This window comes from Meriones unguiculatus, chromosome 15 (assembly GCF_030254825.1).
Source record: "Meriones unguiculatus strain TT.TT164.6M chromosome 15, Bangor_MerUng_6.1, whole genome shotgun sequence".
In the NCBI taxonomy this organism is placed as follows: Eukaryota; Metazoa; Chordata; class Mammalia; order Rodentia; family Muridae; genus Meriones; species Meriones unguiculatus.
The window spans coordinates 74,861,303-74,880,208 of NC_083362.1; the positions used below are offsets into that span (position 1 = coordinate 74,861,303).

At 48.0% G+C, this 18,906-nt stretch overlaps 1 protein-coding gene across 13 annotated transcripts in view; it reads left to right on the forward strand.

The window, feature by feature from the left end:
* Positions 1-18,906, forward strand: part of Agap1 (ArfGAP with GTPase domain, ankyrin repeat and PH domain 1) — a 435,843-nt gene that overhangs the window by 256,499 nt on the left and 160,438 nt on the right. For all 13 annotated transcript variants that reach the window (XM_021650398.2, XM_021650399.2, XM_021650400.2 and 10 more), the window contains one exon: positions 4,948-5,052. In XM_021650398.2, the coding sequence (XP_021506073.1) occupies positions 4,948-5,052 (105 nt within the window). The remainder of the gene's footprint in view (positions 1-4,947; positions 5,053-18,906) is intronic.

Consider the following 18,906-nt stretch of genomic DNA (forward strand, 5'->3'; position numbering starts at 1 on the left):
TTGTCCTTAGAGCTCCACTAGCATCCCTGAGTCCTGCTGGTTTTCAGGCTGACAGTGTCCACAACAGTGCCATGAGGTATTTGTTTTTCCATACCCAGTGATACGGGATGCTAATTTGCATTATCCATTTTGGAAATGACTGATCTGAGAGAACAGTTATTTTTGTCATTTCTTGTGACATCATGGTTGAGGAGAAAGCGGAGTCACAGACAGCTCTACAAAGCTAGAACTGTTGGTTTTTGTTTTTGTTTTTATTTACTCTTAAAAAAATTATGTGTATGTAAATGTGATTGTTTGCACGTAAGTGTGAGTGCTGACAGAAGCCAGGACAGGAAGTCAGGTTCAGAACCAGAATTACAGAGGACTGTGAGTGCTGACAGAAGCCAGGACAGGAAGTCAGATTCAGAACCAGAATTACAGAGGACTGTGAGTGCCGACAGAAGCCAGGACAGGAAGTCAGATTCAGAACCAGAATTACAGAGGACTGTGAGTGCCGACAGAAGCCAGGACAGGAAGTCAGATTCAGAACCAGAATTACAGAGGACTGTGCCATCCCATGTGAGTGCTGGGAACTAAACTTGGGTCCTCTGAAAGATATACAGTTGCTCTTAACTACTGAACCATCTCCCCAGCCCCCTCCCTGGCTTTAAATGTACGGGAACAGTGTCCATTCCTTGGGTGCCATTGCTTGAAGTGAGTCCTCTAGGCAGCCCAGAGTCAACATGAGAAGATGGGCTTCCACAGGGGACAAGCGCTCACAAGCTTTCTGCAGGCTAGTGTTGCAAGCTCTGGCTTCCTCTAAACTAATGATTTCACATGCAGGGAGCAAACTAGTCTCTTGAGTGAAGCCCAGTATTGTCCCGAAACTTAACAATATCCAAATGAATGCTGCAGCCCCTGACAGTGAAATGAAGCGTTCTCAAATGGATGGCTATGCTGGCCGGCAAGGACGGTCTAAAGCAAGGATTGTCTTCACGTGTACCAGATTGGCATCTGAAAGATGGACAAAGGATGCATCTTGACGTTCTGCTGTGCAGTTTCGCCCTAGGTTACAGCCTCTCAAAGAGACTTAGAATCATAAGGGCCATTTGCACGCGCTGACGGGAGCCGCCCGCCTGTGTCTAGACAGCCAGGAGCCTTCAGGCCTCTGTCATCTCCTAGCTGGCGGGACCGGCTTTGTGTCCTCTGAAATTTGAAAATGAACTGTTTGTATAGCTTGCCACTTTCTCTTGGTTGTCAGATGGGTGAGAGTTCAGGCTGGCTGGCAGAGTGTGGAACTCTCCGCCCACACAGGCCCTGTCCACACTGGGACTCCCTGACCACTCCATGTCATAGTGGAGCATAAACAGAGACTGTGCAACATGCTCTCCCAGCAGATAGAGAGCTCTGTGGTTTACCTTCTGTCTCTTTAGTCTGAGATGGTGATTATCACTGTATGGACTCGAGAAAGGAGAAGAAAACATGTTTGAATCATGTAAGACCCAGCTACCCTCACTTGGGGTCCATCGATAGCTCTAATTATACCCCATTAAATGAGCATGGCCTTATAAAGTAGAACCTGTTTAGGGGAACAGCTGTTGCTGACATGGGCCCAAAAAGGACACTGGGGCTTGTTGAAAACTGGATCGCTGCAAGACAACCCTGGGTCCAGGCACACATTTTGGACCTGAGATGGAAGGAGCCCACACCTTGTCTCCCAGCCTCTATGTGTAGCTGCCAGGAAGGAGGTCACTCTTTAAGTCTGTTTTCTAATTCAGGACACTTTTCGACTCATTGTACCATGCCTTGCTTCTGCTTCTGTGTCTGTGGGCTGGAAAGTGGTCACAATATGCCTTTCACATGTTAGAACCTCCAGGCCCGGTGACGCTCACAACAGAAATGGACCGTGTTTGTTAGACCTTTGAGTAACAGCCCTGAAAGGGCTAAGATGCGGCCACAGGGTTGCCCCACCTGGCCAGTCACATGCCGGTTGTCAGGCTGAGGTCTTTTCCAGGGCTTTGTGCTGTAGACCTTGTTTATCCAAGGAGGCTGCTGAAGTGTGTTGTCTGCAGTCCTCTCATGCAGCCTGTGGCCCAGCATTCCATCACCCATCTCTAGGTGTTCCATATTTGCTTTCAGGCTCTAAGAAGATAGTGTCTGGTACAGCCCAGACTGTTGTCTGGAAGTCTCAAACAGAAAACCCACCTGCAGGCAACTTCCAGACTGGATAAACTGACCTGTGCAAAAATCTTCTGAGATATTGACAATATTTTCAGCTAAGGAGCTTTCTGAGGCAAGTCCAGTGTTTCTTTTACCAAGAGGACATCTGGACACCACAGGGCTGGCCTTACCCTCTGTTTCTGTGCTGCACCGCTATGGCAGTGGCACCTGGCATGCTGAGTGTTTGCTGTGAGAACAGCTTGTTCACTGTGGCTGAGAACGAGAGAATTCACAGGCCAGTGTACCAGCAGGAGCAGGAGGCCTGTTACTTGACAGTAGTTATGCATGCCTTTGCCTGTGTGGTCTTGTCTACAAGGGGAGCCGTGTATTCCTTGGCTTTGCTGCCTCTGACCTGTGGTCCATAGTGAGCAAGAGAGAGTGAGCATGTCAGTGCTCAAGGAGTCCAGGTGCTAGGCCAGTGCTCAGGCCATGGAAGGAGGAGACCATCGTTGAGGCCCTGCTGGCCACAGCCAGGTCTCGTGAACAGGAAGGTGGGGGCTCTCTGTCCCACGTGTAACCTTGAAGGGCAGAGGTAGGATACATAATTAAGTCAGTGGAACCAAGGTAGGCGGGCGGTGGCCCTTGGACAAGTCAGTCTTCTTCACGTCTGCCGACTCCTTCAGTGTCGAGCTAATACGACTGAGTAAGGCAGCAGTGTCCTCCATGGAACAGTAGAAGTCATGATTGTCAACATTCATGTTTTTCTCCATAGTGACATAATTTCCCTGCCAACAAAATAGATCAGCCTGGAGCCAGCAAGATGGCTGTAAAGACACTTGCTGCCCAGTCTGATGAGCTTAGTTCTGTCCTTGGAACCCACATGGTAAAAGGAGAGAACTAATTATTGCAAATGGTACACACATGTGCGCACACACAAGCACACGCACGCATACCATGGGATACATAGAGTAAATAAATGAATGGTTTTAAAACGTCTTTTTAAAAAGCATCACTTCTTTTAGTTTCCCAGATAACTGAGAGGGCCTCTCCACACGCCTCCAGACTGGCCAGTTTCTCCCCGTTTTGTCTGTAGCCTTCACTGGTGGAAGGATAATTAGGAGCATAGGGCTGGCTCATGAAAGTGCCCGTGAGCCTCCCAAAGGAGCCGTGTTAGACATCTGCTGGTGCTTGCCTGAGCAGGAAGGGACATGGCCTTCTGAAGCCTGCAGCAGCCCTAATCTTCCAGTGACATTGCAGTGACCCCAGCCCTCTGTATTGTTGAAATTCCATCTGAAGCGGATGATGGGAAAATGTGAGCCCCGGTGGGTGTGGCTTTGTGCTGCTGGGTTAAGAATGGGAGCTGCCACTCTTAGCGGAATGTGAGGGCTTGAAGGATGTTGGTTTTTATATTGTGTCCTTGGGCCTGACTCAGTCTCCTGTCTATACCACGCAGGGGAACTCCTGTTGCCTTAGTCTGCAGCATAAACATTTATTCATGTGTCACTTTGCCATATGCTTTCTTTACATGATAAAATCTTGCAGAGCAGTGACCTTCCAAAGGTTTCTTTGTGGGTTGTTCAGATCTTCCAGTAGCAGGTACTAATAGACCAGAGAGATCCCCATACTGGGATTTGAATATTGTCTATGATCTTAGGAAAGATAGCAGTACTCTCACAGTGTTGGTGACTGTCACATGTGTAGACTGACCTGCTTTTCTCCCACACTGAGATTCCTGGGGAAGAGCAGCATCAGGAAGGCAGTGGAGGCTGCCTCTGTGTCTCCAAGGGGCCAAGAAGTAATTGAGGGCCTGTAGCCATCTGCTTCCTGAGTCTGGCTGAATTTGCTAGTATGAGGCATACACCTTCTTGGCCGTTATTATAATTGTGGTAGTTTGTTGATGGACAAGATTTGCCCTCGCTGCACACGTACAGGAGTGTGCAAACCTGGTATGAAAGCTACAGCTGAGGAGGAGGGGGAGCCCAAGGCTGGGGCATTTGCCTGACTCCCCTTCAGGATCGCCCATCCATCGTCCTCACTCAGGAAAGCCTGTGAACAGATGCGAGATTTGCCGGGAGTTGGCACTTAGACCAGGAACACGTCTGCAGCAGCCATCCAGGGAAAGCTAGGCCACAAGTGACTTCCAAAATGGGTTAGTTTCGAATGCTGAAAGCTTTCCCAGAAATCTTAATGGGACTTCATTAGAAATGGATTGAGGTGAATTGCACACTGCCTACCCACCCAGTGTTGTTAGGAAAGTTTGCAAATGGAATTTCAGTCTGAATAAATTAAAATTCTGAAAAGAAATTGTAACATGAGGTCGTCGTGTTTTTAAAATTACGGTGGGAAGATCATTGATGCATTCTTCTCAGAAAGGTAGCTCAGGTTCTGTGTTTCAAATGTTACTCCTGGGGCTGGGGCTGGCACATGGGGTGTTTGGGGCATGGGGCGTATGGGGCATGGGGCATGGGAGAGCACTTTCCTCAGTGATGCAAGGCCCTGGTTCAGTTCCCAGTGCCACAAAAATGACAATCAAAGAATCAAAGCATCTTCCATCAGACATTTCCCACTCTCTATGATGGACAGCCAGGGTGTCAGCTGCAGCTGTCAATCAACAGTAGATCCTCAGTTATATCACCTATAATGTTAACTATGAAAGAGAGGAAAAACCCGAAGTAGATCTGAAAGCAAGGATAATCTCCTCTAAAAATGCAAATCCAAAAGAAACTTTGCGTCATTCTGAATTTTTTTGTATCTGGTACCCCTCTGCACTTACCCGGGACCTTACCTCTGGCTCTTCTCCCCCCGCAGGGCATGCTGCTGAAGCGAAGTGGCAAATCATTAAACAAAGAGTGGAAGAAGAAATATGTCACCCTGTGCGACAACGGTGTGCTGACCTACCACCCCAGTTTACATGTGAGTACAGCGTCGTGGCGCGGGCGGTGGCGCCCACCGGCCTGGACATGGGGTAGAGGCGGTGGCAGAGCCATGTGATTCTGTAGTGGATTACAGTGTATATGAAGTAGAGTTTCAAATGAGTGGCAAAGTGGAGTAAGCAGTGAGGGCTTACTCCAAGAGGGTGCCTGGGAAAACCTAAACCACAACAGTTGAGTTTGATTCCAAAGCCTATGTCTGAGCAGCTGAGAACAAAGCCAGGCCTCGATGTCACTTGCCGTAGTTTTCATGCTGAGGTACTAGTGCCAGCTGAGAGGGCGGGGAAACTGCTTGTCCTTGGGATGTGTTGCCTTCCTGACTTCGGTTACGTTCTGAACGTGGACTGAGTTTTATTCTGGCAGGCATCTGCTCATTCCGTCCACAGTGAGTGCTTTTAAGGACGGACCATTTATATTGGTTCCGTGAACTCCTGCACAGGTTGAGAATCAGAATCTACACCATTAGTCACTGGATTTTTGCCACTCCGTTCGAGACCTGTTAACGTTCTTAAAAATTGAAATCCTTCAGAAATTGCAGTTGTTAACAAAAAGTTAAAGATGAGCTTACTGGATGGTTGTCAGTGCCCGGATTATGGTCGGCTGTGTGTCTGTGCCGTGGGCTTGGTGCGTCCACAGACATGAGCACAGCCTGTTCACCTCATCGGTGAACGGCCACATTCATTTTTCCATGACAGCTAATACAGGCGCCATTTTGATGTTTATGTAGCATGCCACTGTTCTGCTGCATGGAGGTAATGTAGTCTGGGTAGTTCAACAGTATTTCAACACACAGCAAAAACTTTTGGCAAATTAAAGTGACCCTGAATAGGCCTTCTCCTGATGTCTCTGTGGTCCTTTCCTGTGTCCCTAAGACAGACGCCTGGTAATCAGTTTGCAAAGCTGAAGGGTCTCTGTGGCATTACTGGCTAGAGCAAACATTTCAGACTACTAGGACCCAAGTGCACATTTATCTCCTCAAAAAGCCTTTGGCAGGAGGCCTTACCCCTGCACACTCAAGAGCATTCACCTTTTTAAAACATCTTTTTCCCCCAGAATGCTTGATGACACCTACTGTCTATCCTGTGGTTTGTAGCCGGTGTAACTACTTCTCCCCGTTGGCTCATAGCAACAGCTGTACCTTTCAGAATCACACTGGAAAGCACCTGCTTCAGTCCCCATCCCTGGCCAGCTTATAATGCTAGCGAGGGTGCCACCTTGACACTACCCACCAATCTGCAGGCAGTGTCTGACTTAGAGTGAGTCGCGTGCAGGAGGTTTTGACTGGACAACAGTGTGAGAACATTCCCACACAGCCGTCATGCCATTTTCACTACCATTCTCAGAAGAGCAATAAAGGTAGCGAGCTTGTGACCACAAAGCAGAGCCTGTCTTAGATGAGTGCCCAAGTGAAGGCTGATACAAGCTCATCCTGTGTGGGGCTGAGATGGATCGGGCTAAGCTGGACATTCTGTATGTTGTGTTCAGTGTGACAATGGGTATATTGGTATACAGTTCCATCCTAAATTGTGTTTGTGTGTGTGTGTGTGTCTGTCTGTGTGCCAGGGTGTCTGTGTGTGTACGTACATCTATGGGTACAAGATACATATAGATGCATTCATAGCTCCTTATATGTTCTACAGTGCCGTTGTGTTCATGTGTAGATAGATGATCTTTGTCACATGTAGAACCTTCTTTGTGTGGCTCTATCTCTAGCTTATCTTAAGAATAGATTTGGTTCCCCAGGTGGCCATGATGGCAGAATGCCTGTTCCTGGAGGAACTGTGACAGGGCCCATGCCTTTTCCAGAACGTGGCTGCTGAGGACTTGGTGCTTTTGCAGCTCATTTCATCCCTAAGCACACATAAGAGCGCTGAGCCTTTCTGGGCCCTTCCCACCCCTGGAGCGGCCCAGTCTACAAGGAAGGCTGCCCTGCCTTGTGTCTTATTTGTCCTCAGATCCTGTCAGAGACCAAAGGCCACTCATTATCATCCCTGGTGCTTCATGTGCCTGAGAGAACAAAGCTGGGACTTGGTGACCAATAACAAGTAAAGTCTGGCTGATGGGCCACCTTTTCTCTGCCCTGTATTTAGCCCAGGCTAAATTTTAGCACCTCTGTCCCCATGGGCTAGAGGGAAGGAAACTAACTACTCAGTTTCCTGTTTCCTGTTTCGGATCCTAGTTGTTGTCACTGGAAGAACACTCCTGTCCAGTAGAACCTTCGCCATAACCTTGCCCTTCCATTCCACTACCAATCTTAGTTTCCCCCAATGCTGGGGTAGTTCAGGCCCTGTTCCTCCTTGCTTTGTATGTGGAAAGGGAGGGAGGGCAGAGATGCAGGAGAAGGATGTAATGGCAGACTTCTATTTCTTTAAAAACAAAAAGAAAAAAAGGTGTTTCCCAGACTGGTGCCTACAGGTACCCACCATAGACACAGGGCCCCATGGGGCCTGCAGATGAAGCCAGAGGCCAGCTTGGGAAATGCCCCATATAGCATGTTCAGCAGCGGGTCTGTGCTGGCCGTAGCTGCTTGGCCTGTCTAGAAGTTGGAAGATGTGCACTGAAGTCCAGACCCTACACTGGCCACCATTGTTCTCCGTTGTGTCATTAAGTGTGGCTGCCGGCTGTCTTTTCTGGAAACCCAGAGAGTCACTCACTGGGTAGGAAGTTTGGAGATACTGCCCTCGGGGTGGCTTCCAGTCCTTTGGGGTGTAGGATCCAGAATTTTCAACCAGAGTGAGGAAAATGAAAAGCTAACCGAGTCGGATACCCGAGGAAAAGCCCACCCTGAGACTAAAGCTGCGGGGGGTCTGCTTGGTTACTTGTTGTGCCTAAGTGGAACCCCCATTCAGTCCCTCCCTTTCTCAGCTGCTAACCGGGCGAACAAAACCTAGAACCAAGACCAGGTAGCAGAAAACATGTCCAACCAAAGTAAGAATGGATGGTTTACAGGGAATACGGTGCCCAGCTTTCTCAGGACTGAAGGGGTCCTGGGCAAAGGGCTGGACGTTACAGGGGATCATGGGCAGTCTCTGTCCTGCTGCAGGACTGACCACCCACCTCTGCGGGGGCTTGTGTCCTGACAACTCCAGGCATTTAAACACAACTAAAGCAACCAAGAGCCAGTCTGGTGGTACCGTGGGTTTTCCATTCAGAAACTTGTTGGCTTCTTGGACTGCTGGCTCAATGACTTGTTCTTTTGTGGTTTCTCTTTCTAAATAATAATAATGATGATGATTAATAATAACAATACCCATCCTGGGGCTGGGAAAAAGCTCAGCTTTAAGAGTGCTGGCTGTTCTTCTAGAGGCTCTTAACTCAAAACCTCTCTAACTCAAGTTTTAGGGGACCCAACAACTTCTGGCATTGTTAGGGATGTGGTGCACAGTTCCACATGCAGGCAGAACACTTTTGCACGTGAGATAAAATAATAATTAAAAAATTTTTTTTTAAATAACTCATCTCTAAGAACTCTAAGGCCCAAAGCATTTTAGCTGTCCTGAGGAAGAGAATACATGCGGGTCTCATGGAATTAAGGCTCATGATGGATCCTGTTGGAGTGGGTGCAGGGCCATGTGTTATGAGATCTTTGGGTTCCCTCTCTGTGGACTCAAATATGAGCCGTAGGGAGCACCGTGATGGAGAAAATGGAGGAATAATGAGAAAGAGCCTTTGCCCTGGGGCTCTGCAGTGCAGCCAGGCCACCTATTCATCTTCCGTGTCTGGGAGCAGCCACTTGCACAGCTGACGATCCTCCTCTTGGAGTGGCTCTGTGAGGTGGGCTTCCTGAGCAGGCCTGTAAGAGTGAGCCTGCGAACCACAGGCCTCACATTGTGGGAGCCTGTCCAAGAAAGCATTCTGTAGTAAGGCCCAGTTTTGTCTGCCTTGCAAGGGGCCTGGCAGCTATGCCCAGCCTTTCCCTGTGCAGCAGACCAGCCTAGTGTGTGCATGAATTGCCTTCCCCCTCTTCAGATTCCTTCTGGTACCCTCTTGAAACTATGTCAGCCCTGGTTTTTCTTCCCCGACACACAGAATTGGAACTAGGCTCTAGCTAGAAGGGCCGCTTTTCACTCTATAGATCCATTAGGGATTGTGTGATTGGGCTCTCTGGTTATGGCAAGGGATGTTACATGTACTGTGAACCTTGAGTCATTGGTCAGTTACGTTGGAAATTGCCATCAGAATGCAGATTTTTAACAGCTCCAGATTTCACAGGCACACAGAAAGCTGCTTGACTGATACAACATTAGGTAGGGATCTGAGATGACTCCTAACCAGGTCTTGTGGAAGATGTCTTTCCAGGGAAAGAGCCTGCCTTAGCAAGCAGCTCCTCCTACAGCGCCCCCTGCAGGTGGTGCACCCTGGCTGTTTATCGCAGGGAGACTAGGGGTTGGAGGAGGTGGACTCTGATTGTCTCACCCTCCTGTACCCCACATCTGCCAGCATGGAACTCCCCCTTCCTGCAGTGGAGAGCATGCAGTTACACTCAAAGCCCTTGGATGGCTGTTTCAGCCCCATGCAGAAACCAGAACAGCTCTCCCCTCAGTCAAAGGACCTTATTCCTGCTCCCACATGGAAAGCCATTTGACAGGAAATGTCTAGCCTTCCTGTGCCTTGGACATGAGCATAGTCGGTGAGTCATGTTGGTGGCATACTGCTTCCATTGGTGTCACTTATCTTACGATTTTTTCATCTTGCGTCTTCATGGCTTGAGCCGTGTGGCTCTGCACTGTCCGCCACCACTCTGGCTGGTGTTTCCCACAGGCATTGCCCATTGCCTGGGCCTGCATTGCCGTGAGTGTGGCCACACCAGATATCAGGGTTTTACGGCTTTGTAGGGTCCTTGGTCCAAGATGGCGTGGGTTCTAAACCTTACTGTGTGGATCTTTGGCTACAATATGTTCACACAGTGTGATCCATTGTGGAGTGGGGTGTGGAGAGCACACACACAGTGTCTCACCATCTGAAAATACTACCATAGTACCAAGAGCCTACTCAGAGTTAGCTTCGGATGTTACAGTTTGATCTTCGGGTGGAAGATCAAAGGTTGGGCTTGCACTGCCAACAATCAGTATTGTTCTGGTCTGAGACACCCATTTTGGAACAGGAATGGGTTTCTAAATGGCAGACACAACTTAGACTTCTTTTGGGTTTCAGTGGGCAGCACGAAGCAGAAAGAGCATGTGGCTTTGCTCGGTCTCAAGAGAGTGTCTGTGGGGTCGGGCCCGTGGAGGCCCACCCATCTTCTCACTGAAACACGTGCCATCCAGCGTCCTTGCAGAGGCCTGACTATGAGCCATGGTAGGTGTCCCATCAAGGCCCTTGACACATGAATGCTGTCACTGCAGGTGACATTTGGTGCTCTGCTGAGAGTCTCCTAAAAGCCATGTTGAAGATGTCGTCTCCAACCTTAGAACTCTACTGGGAAGAGGTGGAACCTGTAAGGGGTGAGGCCTAATTGAAAACAAACAAATAACCAAACAAACATAAAACCTGGGCTATTGGGGGCAGGCCCTGGAAGGGACATCGGGCCCTCAGCTCTGTATTCTCTCTTTGCTTCACGGTGCCATGCAATGACCATTCCCCCTTCCATGTGGTCCCACCATGATACATAGCCATGCCCTCAGGCCCAGAGTACAATTGTGAGGCAGACAATCGTCCTCTTATGTGAACATGTCAGAAGTCACTTGAAAGCCCCATTTCTGCCTAGTTTTCTTAGGGTAAAGCTTTGGTGTGAATTGTCAGGAGCTATCAGCTATTCAGAGAAGAGTGTCATTTCTGTGTTGGCTTTTTCTCTCTTTGGAATTCGCAGGATTTTTAAAAAACTTTTTTTTTTTTATTCTCCATGTAGTTTCTTCAGATGTTACAACAGCAGACAAGCTCTCTGCTGCCTTGAGGGTGGCATCCTGGGCGGGTGGAGTAGGTCAAGTGGTAGGTGGGTAGAGGGGGTTGGATAAATGGGAAAAGGGACAGGTACATGGGAAAGGAGATGATTTGGCAGATGGGTGGGTGGATAGACTGGCAGGTAGAGATGATCAGATGGTGGAGGGATGGGTGCCTGAGTGAGCAAGTGGTGTGAAGAAGGTGAGGCAGGCTGGCTGGATGGATGGATGGATGGATGGATGGGTGGGTGGGTGGGTGGGTGGGTGGGTGTATGGGCAGCGGGCACAGGATGCAGCCGTGTGTTTGGCCTGAGCTGAAGTCTGCAGGACTAGAGTTCTTGAGGTCGTAGGAGAAGAGTCCACCCAGTGATGCTTTAACGCCACAGCCCTGTGCAGACTGTTCTATGGGGGAATGATTGATGTAGAGGAGCTAGAAGGCACTGCTCTTTTTCTTTTTCTTTTCTTTTTAATTGTAGTAAGATACACACACAAACATGCCGCCCTGGCCACTGTGGGGCACCCAGGGGTGGAGGGCTTGGCTGATGTGTCCGAGTCTCAAGCTGGGCCCTAGTATTGGTCCCTAGTATCAAGAAGAGAAAAGGGATCTCAGCAGTGTTGAGACTCTCGTGCCACCATTGTGCTACTCATCTCTAGAACTTTCTCTTCTTTCCAAACGAGAATTCAGTCTCTGTTGGACACTGCTTCCCAGTCCTCCTCGTGGATTCCTGTGCTTGCGTCTCCATCCTCTGCTACCATCTCCAGGACCTCGTAGGTAGACTCATGCGGCCTCCTTGACACTCTCATAGCGTGAGGTGCACTGCCTTTCCTTTTCAAGGCTGAGGGATGCATCGTGGTAGGGACAGAGCATGTTGAGGTCCTGCATTCGAACTCTGGAGAGCCTGACTGTTACGTAGGTGCGGTGGAGGGAAGGTCCCGGAAGTGACTTCTTGGAGCTGGAGATCCTCGACTTTAAAGCCGACCTGTGGGAGGGCTATAGAATGACTGTAGCGGAAGTCACCCAGCCTCCCAGAGCCCTGCCTGAGAGAAGCTCACATTCTCCAGACCCCCTTGCAAGTGCGGTAAATCATGGAGGTTTGATAAGCCCATTGGCCCTTCAGAATCTCCTCTCCAGCTCTTACAAGCTCATATGGTCTCCCACAGGACAGGGAGGCCTCCTACCTGTGCTCTGGGTGACCTGGTAAATGTTTTTTGTCATTCTCCCATATTACTTGTAAAAGCATTTAAGTTGCTATGTCACACTCATGGAATGACTTTGATAATGACAGTGCCCATGTTCTCAGGGGTATCCCCAACTTCGTACAGGAAACAGGGAGACCCAGGCTCCTTCACACACATAGTTAGAGTCTCTGTCAAAGCTTCCTTTTGCCCAAAGAATGTATTTATTTTACGCTACTCCAGGTCTTGGGCAGCGTTTAAGATTTAAAAATAACAGTAAGGTTAAGGAGATGACTCAGCAGATAAAGTACTTGCTGTGCAGTGGAGGACCTGTGTTTGAATCCTGGGGACAGTAGCCCACACCTATAATCCACATCTGTAGCCCACATCTGTAATCCAGGGCTTCTTGCATGAGATGGAAGCAGACACAGTAGGCTCTCCAAAGCACTTGAGCCACTGACCTGACGTAATGCCCTCAAGAACAAGAAGAGACTCTCTTCCTCAAGGGGGGTAGGTAAGCTATAGCCGAGGTCAACCTCCACACACATACCATGGCATGTGTGAGCCCACAGTTATGAACACAGGCACACATCAGAGTAAGTAAATGCAAATGGCCAAAAGAGGAAGACCAGCCAGTCATGTGAAAACTAAACCACAGATGTCTGAGACCCCAGCTGAGCTATTTCCTGAGACTGGAAACTGTCTTCTTGCTTGGTTTAGTAAAATGAAGAGGGTGTGTGTGTGTGTGTGTGTGTGTGTGTGAGAGAGAGAGAGAGAGAGAGAGAGAGAGAGTGTGTAAACACAGACTCCACTGTGTGGCTCATGGGTCTTCTAGAAGAGTCCAGGAGACACTGACTTATCAGTATATCAAATGACAGTTCACATAGTGGTAGCCATCCTTTGTACCCAATTTGTATCATTTTATTTCATTTTATTTCCTTTTTTCTTTTTTTTTTTTTTTTTTTTTTTTTTTGGCCTTTTAGTGTTACAAATTGTGGCCAGAAATTCCCCAGAAAGGCAGATAAATCAAAACCCTATGTTTTCCTGTGGTGACAGTCACCACCGAGGTCTCAGTGGGAGAGGATGGCCGAGGGGGGTAGCAAATGTTCTCCGTCTTCTTCTGAGAAATTGAATTTCATTATTCTATTTTATAAATATTTTCTTCTATGGCTCATAACCTGATTGCCGGCTTATTGCTGGGGTATCGCAGGGCAGGGCGGGGTGGCGCTGCCGAGGCCCCATCCCTCCTGCTCAGGTGTGCCCGTGGCCCCGAAAGGAAACCAATCAAGGTGCGATTTATGTTCATTAAGTGCTTGTCAAAACTGAAAAATTTTCTAATCAACAGCAATCTAGCTGCGGCCCCCTCGGTGGCTGGGAGGCCTGCCTCTGCCGGCTACTTGCCTGTTAACAACTCTAGGCTAAGAAACCGCTGATGATTACATTAGGCTAAGCTACGAAGTAAATGAACCATGTCTTATTTAGGTGCCACTAGCTTCAGAGCCTCCTGCCCCGCAGGGCACTTGATAGCGTTTTATGGCTTTAAAATTAGTGTAGCTCCCCGTTTGCTGCAGGGTGCAGCCTGTTATGCCTCTGAACTCAATAAGCAAAGGGAAGGGGCCTTTTGTTTTTCCCCCTTAGTTTTGTGGGGGGTTTCTGCCCTTGCATTTTAGCAGGTTTTACTTTGCATCTTTTCCAGACAGCGTTCTGCAATAAAAATGTCTGACTGCCAGATACATGCCTCCCCCACCAAAGAGAGGAGGGGAGAGAAAAGTAGAAAATGTCAGCATTTTAAGGAATTTTCCCCCCTATACTGTAAAGTGAAAAATTGACTCACAGTCACCCCTAATGGCTTCTCGTGTCAGAGCCGCTGTCTAAGGTTGAGAATAGCACCTTGAGCTCAAGAAAAAGCTGTGTAAAGCGGAAGAGGCAGGATCGGTGGGCAGGTGTATTGAGGGCGTCCGTTTACTAAGAGCTGCAGCGCTTATTTAAGCCTCGTGTGTATCATTTCAGCATAAACCTCACAGTGATCCCACAAGGCAGGAAAACTGGCCCTAAAGAACAGCACGCTAAAGCAGCCAGCCCCGCACCCAGAGCAAGTGAGGGAAAGTGTGCTGATCCCCGTCAGCCTCTCAGGATATTTGGTGGAGACCTGTCCTCTAATGGGAGAAGCTGCATTGTCCTCTGGACATAGCTCAGTGTCAGAGAGGGTCACGGATAGTCCTGCCCATCCTGCAAGTTGGATCCATAGAGGGTGCCGTAAAGTGCCTTGTGGGGCAGGAATGGAAGGGGGGCTTCTGAGAAACCGAGTCACAGCGAATTATGGAAACAGGAGATTTCTAAGTAGGCCTGCCTGTATGGATGCTTACAAATTAGAAGTCCTTAAAATGCATGGTGGACACAAGGCGCCTCCAGTGGGACCCTTGAGTGTCCCCTTAAGTCAAATAACGGGTAAGGCCTGGCCCCCTCCACCATAAGAGCCCACTGTTCCTAAGTCGGTTCTTCCTTATGCTGTGCCTCTTCTAGAGAGCTTATCCAATACCAGTCTGAAGACTTAACGATGTCCAGGCTAGCCAGACACCACTGTGGTGAGCATTCCTGTAGGCCTCACAGATGGCAAGCTTGACCCACTGCTCTGCCAGTATTTAAACACTGAAGTCCTCTGCTAGCAAAGGACACCAGCCTACCCGCGCAACTGCCTCAGTGAAATGTGCCCTGCCCTCAGAGACGCCTGCAGCTCCTGCAGAGACATGTGGTCTTCTCGAAAGCATTCCTCTGGCACAGGCTAACATGGGTGATATTCACTTGAACCTAAAATGAGAAGGCTCTTTCTTGCAGTGTGACACTCAGTAGAGTAAGTCGATCAAGATGGATTCAGTCAAGAGGGCCAAAGGCATATTCATAATTCGCTGGGATTCTCTGCTATTTTGATTTATATTACAATAACCTATCCCCCTGGGCTGATGTTGGACTTTTGCCCACCATGGTTGGATGCTGGTCCCATTATCGGACAGAATGAAGAGCTTTACCCCGCCAAAGTGCAGGAATGAGCCTGCCATTGTACTGTTGTAGAGAAAACGCGCTGCCACTGAACCCAGCCATGTTCCACTGGCTACCAGGAGTGGCATAATTACCCAGACCCAGTGAAGCATCCTTTGGGGCAAACAGTCTCCTAACTGGCACTGTGGCCTCAGTCACTATTAGACTCTTATTTGCTGGCTGCCTTCTTCCCTCGATGGCCCAGGGTCGACAAGTGTCCTTCGGGAAGGCTCTTGTGAAAGCAGCACTGGAATTCTGTCAGCTGTCTGGGGAAACAAAATTATTCCTCATAGAAATTTTTTGGCTTTGAAGCTGCCTCCTACCTTGCCATTGTGATGGGGCCCCTTTGGAGAGAAGGAGAAATTGTCGTCTTTGAGTTCCATGATCTGAAAGGATGTGGCCAGAAGATTCTTCATAGTCCTTGAGCATTTCCGAGGTATTTTTAGGTGCGCGCCTCTCCCCTGCCCGTGACTATGCATGAGGCTATTGTTTATCATTCATACGTGTGAGACTCTCACATGTGCTTGATCTCTGTGAATGGCTAGTGCTATATCTGTCTTTATGGATTAGTTTCCTTTGAAAAATACTAAGTGGAGTTTTGGAACAGGAGTGTGTCTTAACAATGGATTCTCTTACATATACTTTTTATGGGGAATTTTTTTTTTTTTTTCAAATGGAAGTTAATGAACTAAGGCTTCCATTTTGAACTGGGACATTTTCAAAGTATAGTGAAAATAGGAAATGAGGCCCTGTTTTTCATGTCAAGCCTTCATACATATTTTTTTATATGTTGGAAGTTCATTTAAAATAAGGACCCACATGTGTGGTCCTGTGTTCAGGTAGATAATAGTTTTATGAAAATATATTATGGACCAGTGAGGTGGCTCAGTAAGTGCCTGTTGCCAAGCCTGAGTCCCTGAGTTGAATCCCTGCAGCCCACGTGGTGGAAGGTGAGAAGAGACTACGGAAGGTGTCAGCTGGCCACGTGTGTGTCCCTCCCCCCGTGGGTGAAGAAGAGTGGTTTCCAGAGGAAAGCAGTGAAATAGCGGTGTCCCTCCCCCCGTGGGTGAAGAAGAGTGGTTTCCAGAGGAAAGCAGTGAAATAGCGGTGTCCCTCCCCCCGTGGGTGAAGAAGAGTGGTTTCCAGAGGAAAGCAGTGAAATAGCGGTGTCCCTCCCCCGTGGGTGAAGAAGAGTGGTTTCCAGAGGAAAGCAGTGAAATAGCGGTGCTCTTTTCCATTTGTTCAAACCTCTTTAAGACCGAACAGTTCTTGTTCAAGTGTACGAAAAAGGTGTCCACTCGCACTGGCGTGGAAGACGAAGAAGTGTGTTAAGTGCTATTTCAGCTTGCCCTGAGGATTGCTCTTTGATGATACACCAAAACACTGCGCATTTTAGACCTTAGGAATGCACCCCGGGACCTCAAACCATGGCCTTCTCTGCACTAAAGCCCATTGCACTGCACTGTCAACGACCCTTTTGTGCATTTTATCCAGAAAAGCCTGGCCACGTGCATCCATGCACACGGCATCATGCAGCAGCCACTTCACTGCAGTGATGCTTCTGAAACAGTGTGCAGGTTTCCAAACGGTGACGCTTCCTCCAATCCATACTATCCAGAGAGTGCATTAATACCATCACCAGCCTTTTCAGAAAATGTTAAGATTTGAAAGATGCCAAGCTCACTGTGAGAGAGAAATAAGGTTTTAAAATTTTAATTGTTTGCAAGGAAGCTCAGATTTCATCATTAGTTGCTAATACTATGAGATATTTTTCTTGAAGGATTTTTTTTTCTCCAAGAAAATACCTGTAATTTCCCAAGAGATAGCTATAGCCTATGTGACAGACCTTCCATTAAGTGAAAATATTGTTTCACAAAAAAAAAAAAAAAGTGGCTAGTTTAGCTGGCAATTCCAAAAGAGGCACCTGGTAACTGTCAGACCTGGAGCAACGCGTCATGGACCCTGCTTATGGCAGCACTCAGAAAATGAGCAAGGTGTATTCTCACTGGTCGAAATTCAGAAGGCAAGAGTGGCTTTTTGTTGTAGGTAAACTGCCCTGTCACTCTCGCAGCATCAGAACAAATTTCTGTACTATTAAAAAAGTGAATTACCTCCTAGCGACATTTTGAATTGTTCATAGACTTCTGGAACCCCTGACATGCATTTGGGATGGGGGAGGAGGTCACACTTTGAAGATTGCTAAGCCAAAGTATATAAAGAAGGGTGATTCAGTTAGATTGGGTGTGTCCAGAAGTAAAGTAAAGCTGGGAGATAGCTCTTCAGGTAGAGGCTTCTGCTGCCGCATCAGCAGTCCTGAGTTTAGCCATTCTCTGACCTAAGCACACACAGAGATAATAAAGTACATAAAGATTATAAATATAATTTTAAAAGCAAGCAAATTCCAACATGTCTGTAAAAGTTATCTGACTCAAAGTATCATATATTGTAGTAAAGTATTGACTTTATCAATACTTTGTATACTTAGAAGCCAGAAGATATTGAGAAATTCTAATTGCAACAAAGATTTTCTTTACTTTGTTTGCCATTTGACTTTACGCATTGTAACTCTTTTTAAAATTTTTGCTTAAAAAAAATGGCATTCATTGATTCTCTTAACTGGACTCTGAGCAAGTAAAGCTGCCCTCTGTTCCTAGGCCTTGTGTTTATGTAGTTTAGGGGTGCAAACCAAGTTCATGCATTTCACTTCAGCCTCCAGATCATGCCAACTACTTTGGCTAACCCTGTGAGTGCATCAGCAAACCATCCTTCACAGGCAGCTGAAAGTAACCTCCAGACGCAAGGCAGCAAGAATCGATCTGCTAAGAATATTTTTAGGGACCATTGATGGATTGCTGTATTTTGTGCTTAACTCAAGTGCCAAATGCCCCAGAGGTGACGAAGATGAACTTCCCCTTTACTGAATACCATCTAGGCCATCACGCACACAGAGGGCTCGGGGATGGCTGGGATTGCTTTTGAGATTCTTGAGGGGAAATTTCTTGACAGCCTTGTAACTGTCTGCTGATGGGGATGGTGCAGCTGCGTATGCAGCAGCCAAACGTTACCCAGCTGAACAGCTTCCAGTCCAGGGACACCTAACTGTGAGGTGGGAGGCCATGTTGTACAGCAGCCAAACAGTGAATTCTCAATATCCAGAATGATCTGGAGCACAGAGGCGCTAATCGCTCCTCATCTTTCTCTTAAGGCCACCCTGCAGAAGGCGGGAGCTACGTTAAACTGTGCTTCTGTCAGCAAGCTGAACGCTCTGGGTCTCTGACGTGGCTCTCAATTGCGAGCAGGTCTCTCTCATTGCACCTCATTTGCATCTGGGACATCAATTAGCATGTTTGTTGAGGCTAATTGAATGAAACTCAATCATAGCTCTTAATTGCTTGACTATGTGAAAAGAAATCACATTAATGCAGCTAATTAAGTGTAGGGTGAGAGATGCAACATAATTAGGAGTAAAATGTAAAAAACAGGAGAAGGCAAAGGTGCAGGCGCGGGTGCAGGGGGATGGCGAGGCATGGCTGCCGAGCTGTTGGCGCATTCGGGAACGGGTCCCTTTGCTCTGGTGCTGGCTTGGAAAAAACGTGGATAAGCGTGGACAAGTTGAGGAGAAAAATGCAAATAGATTTGCAATTACTACTTTTTCAAGCTGTTGAGGGGCGGGAGATGGCACCTCCGGGGGGCCTGGCTCTTGAGTGGGCCCCAGGGACTTGTTAAGTGCTGCTTAAAAGTACTTG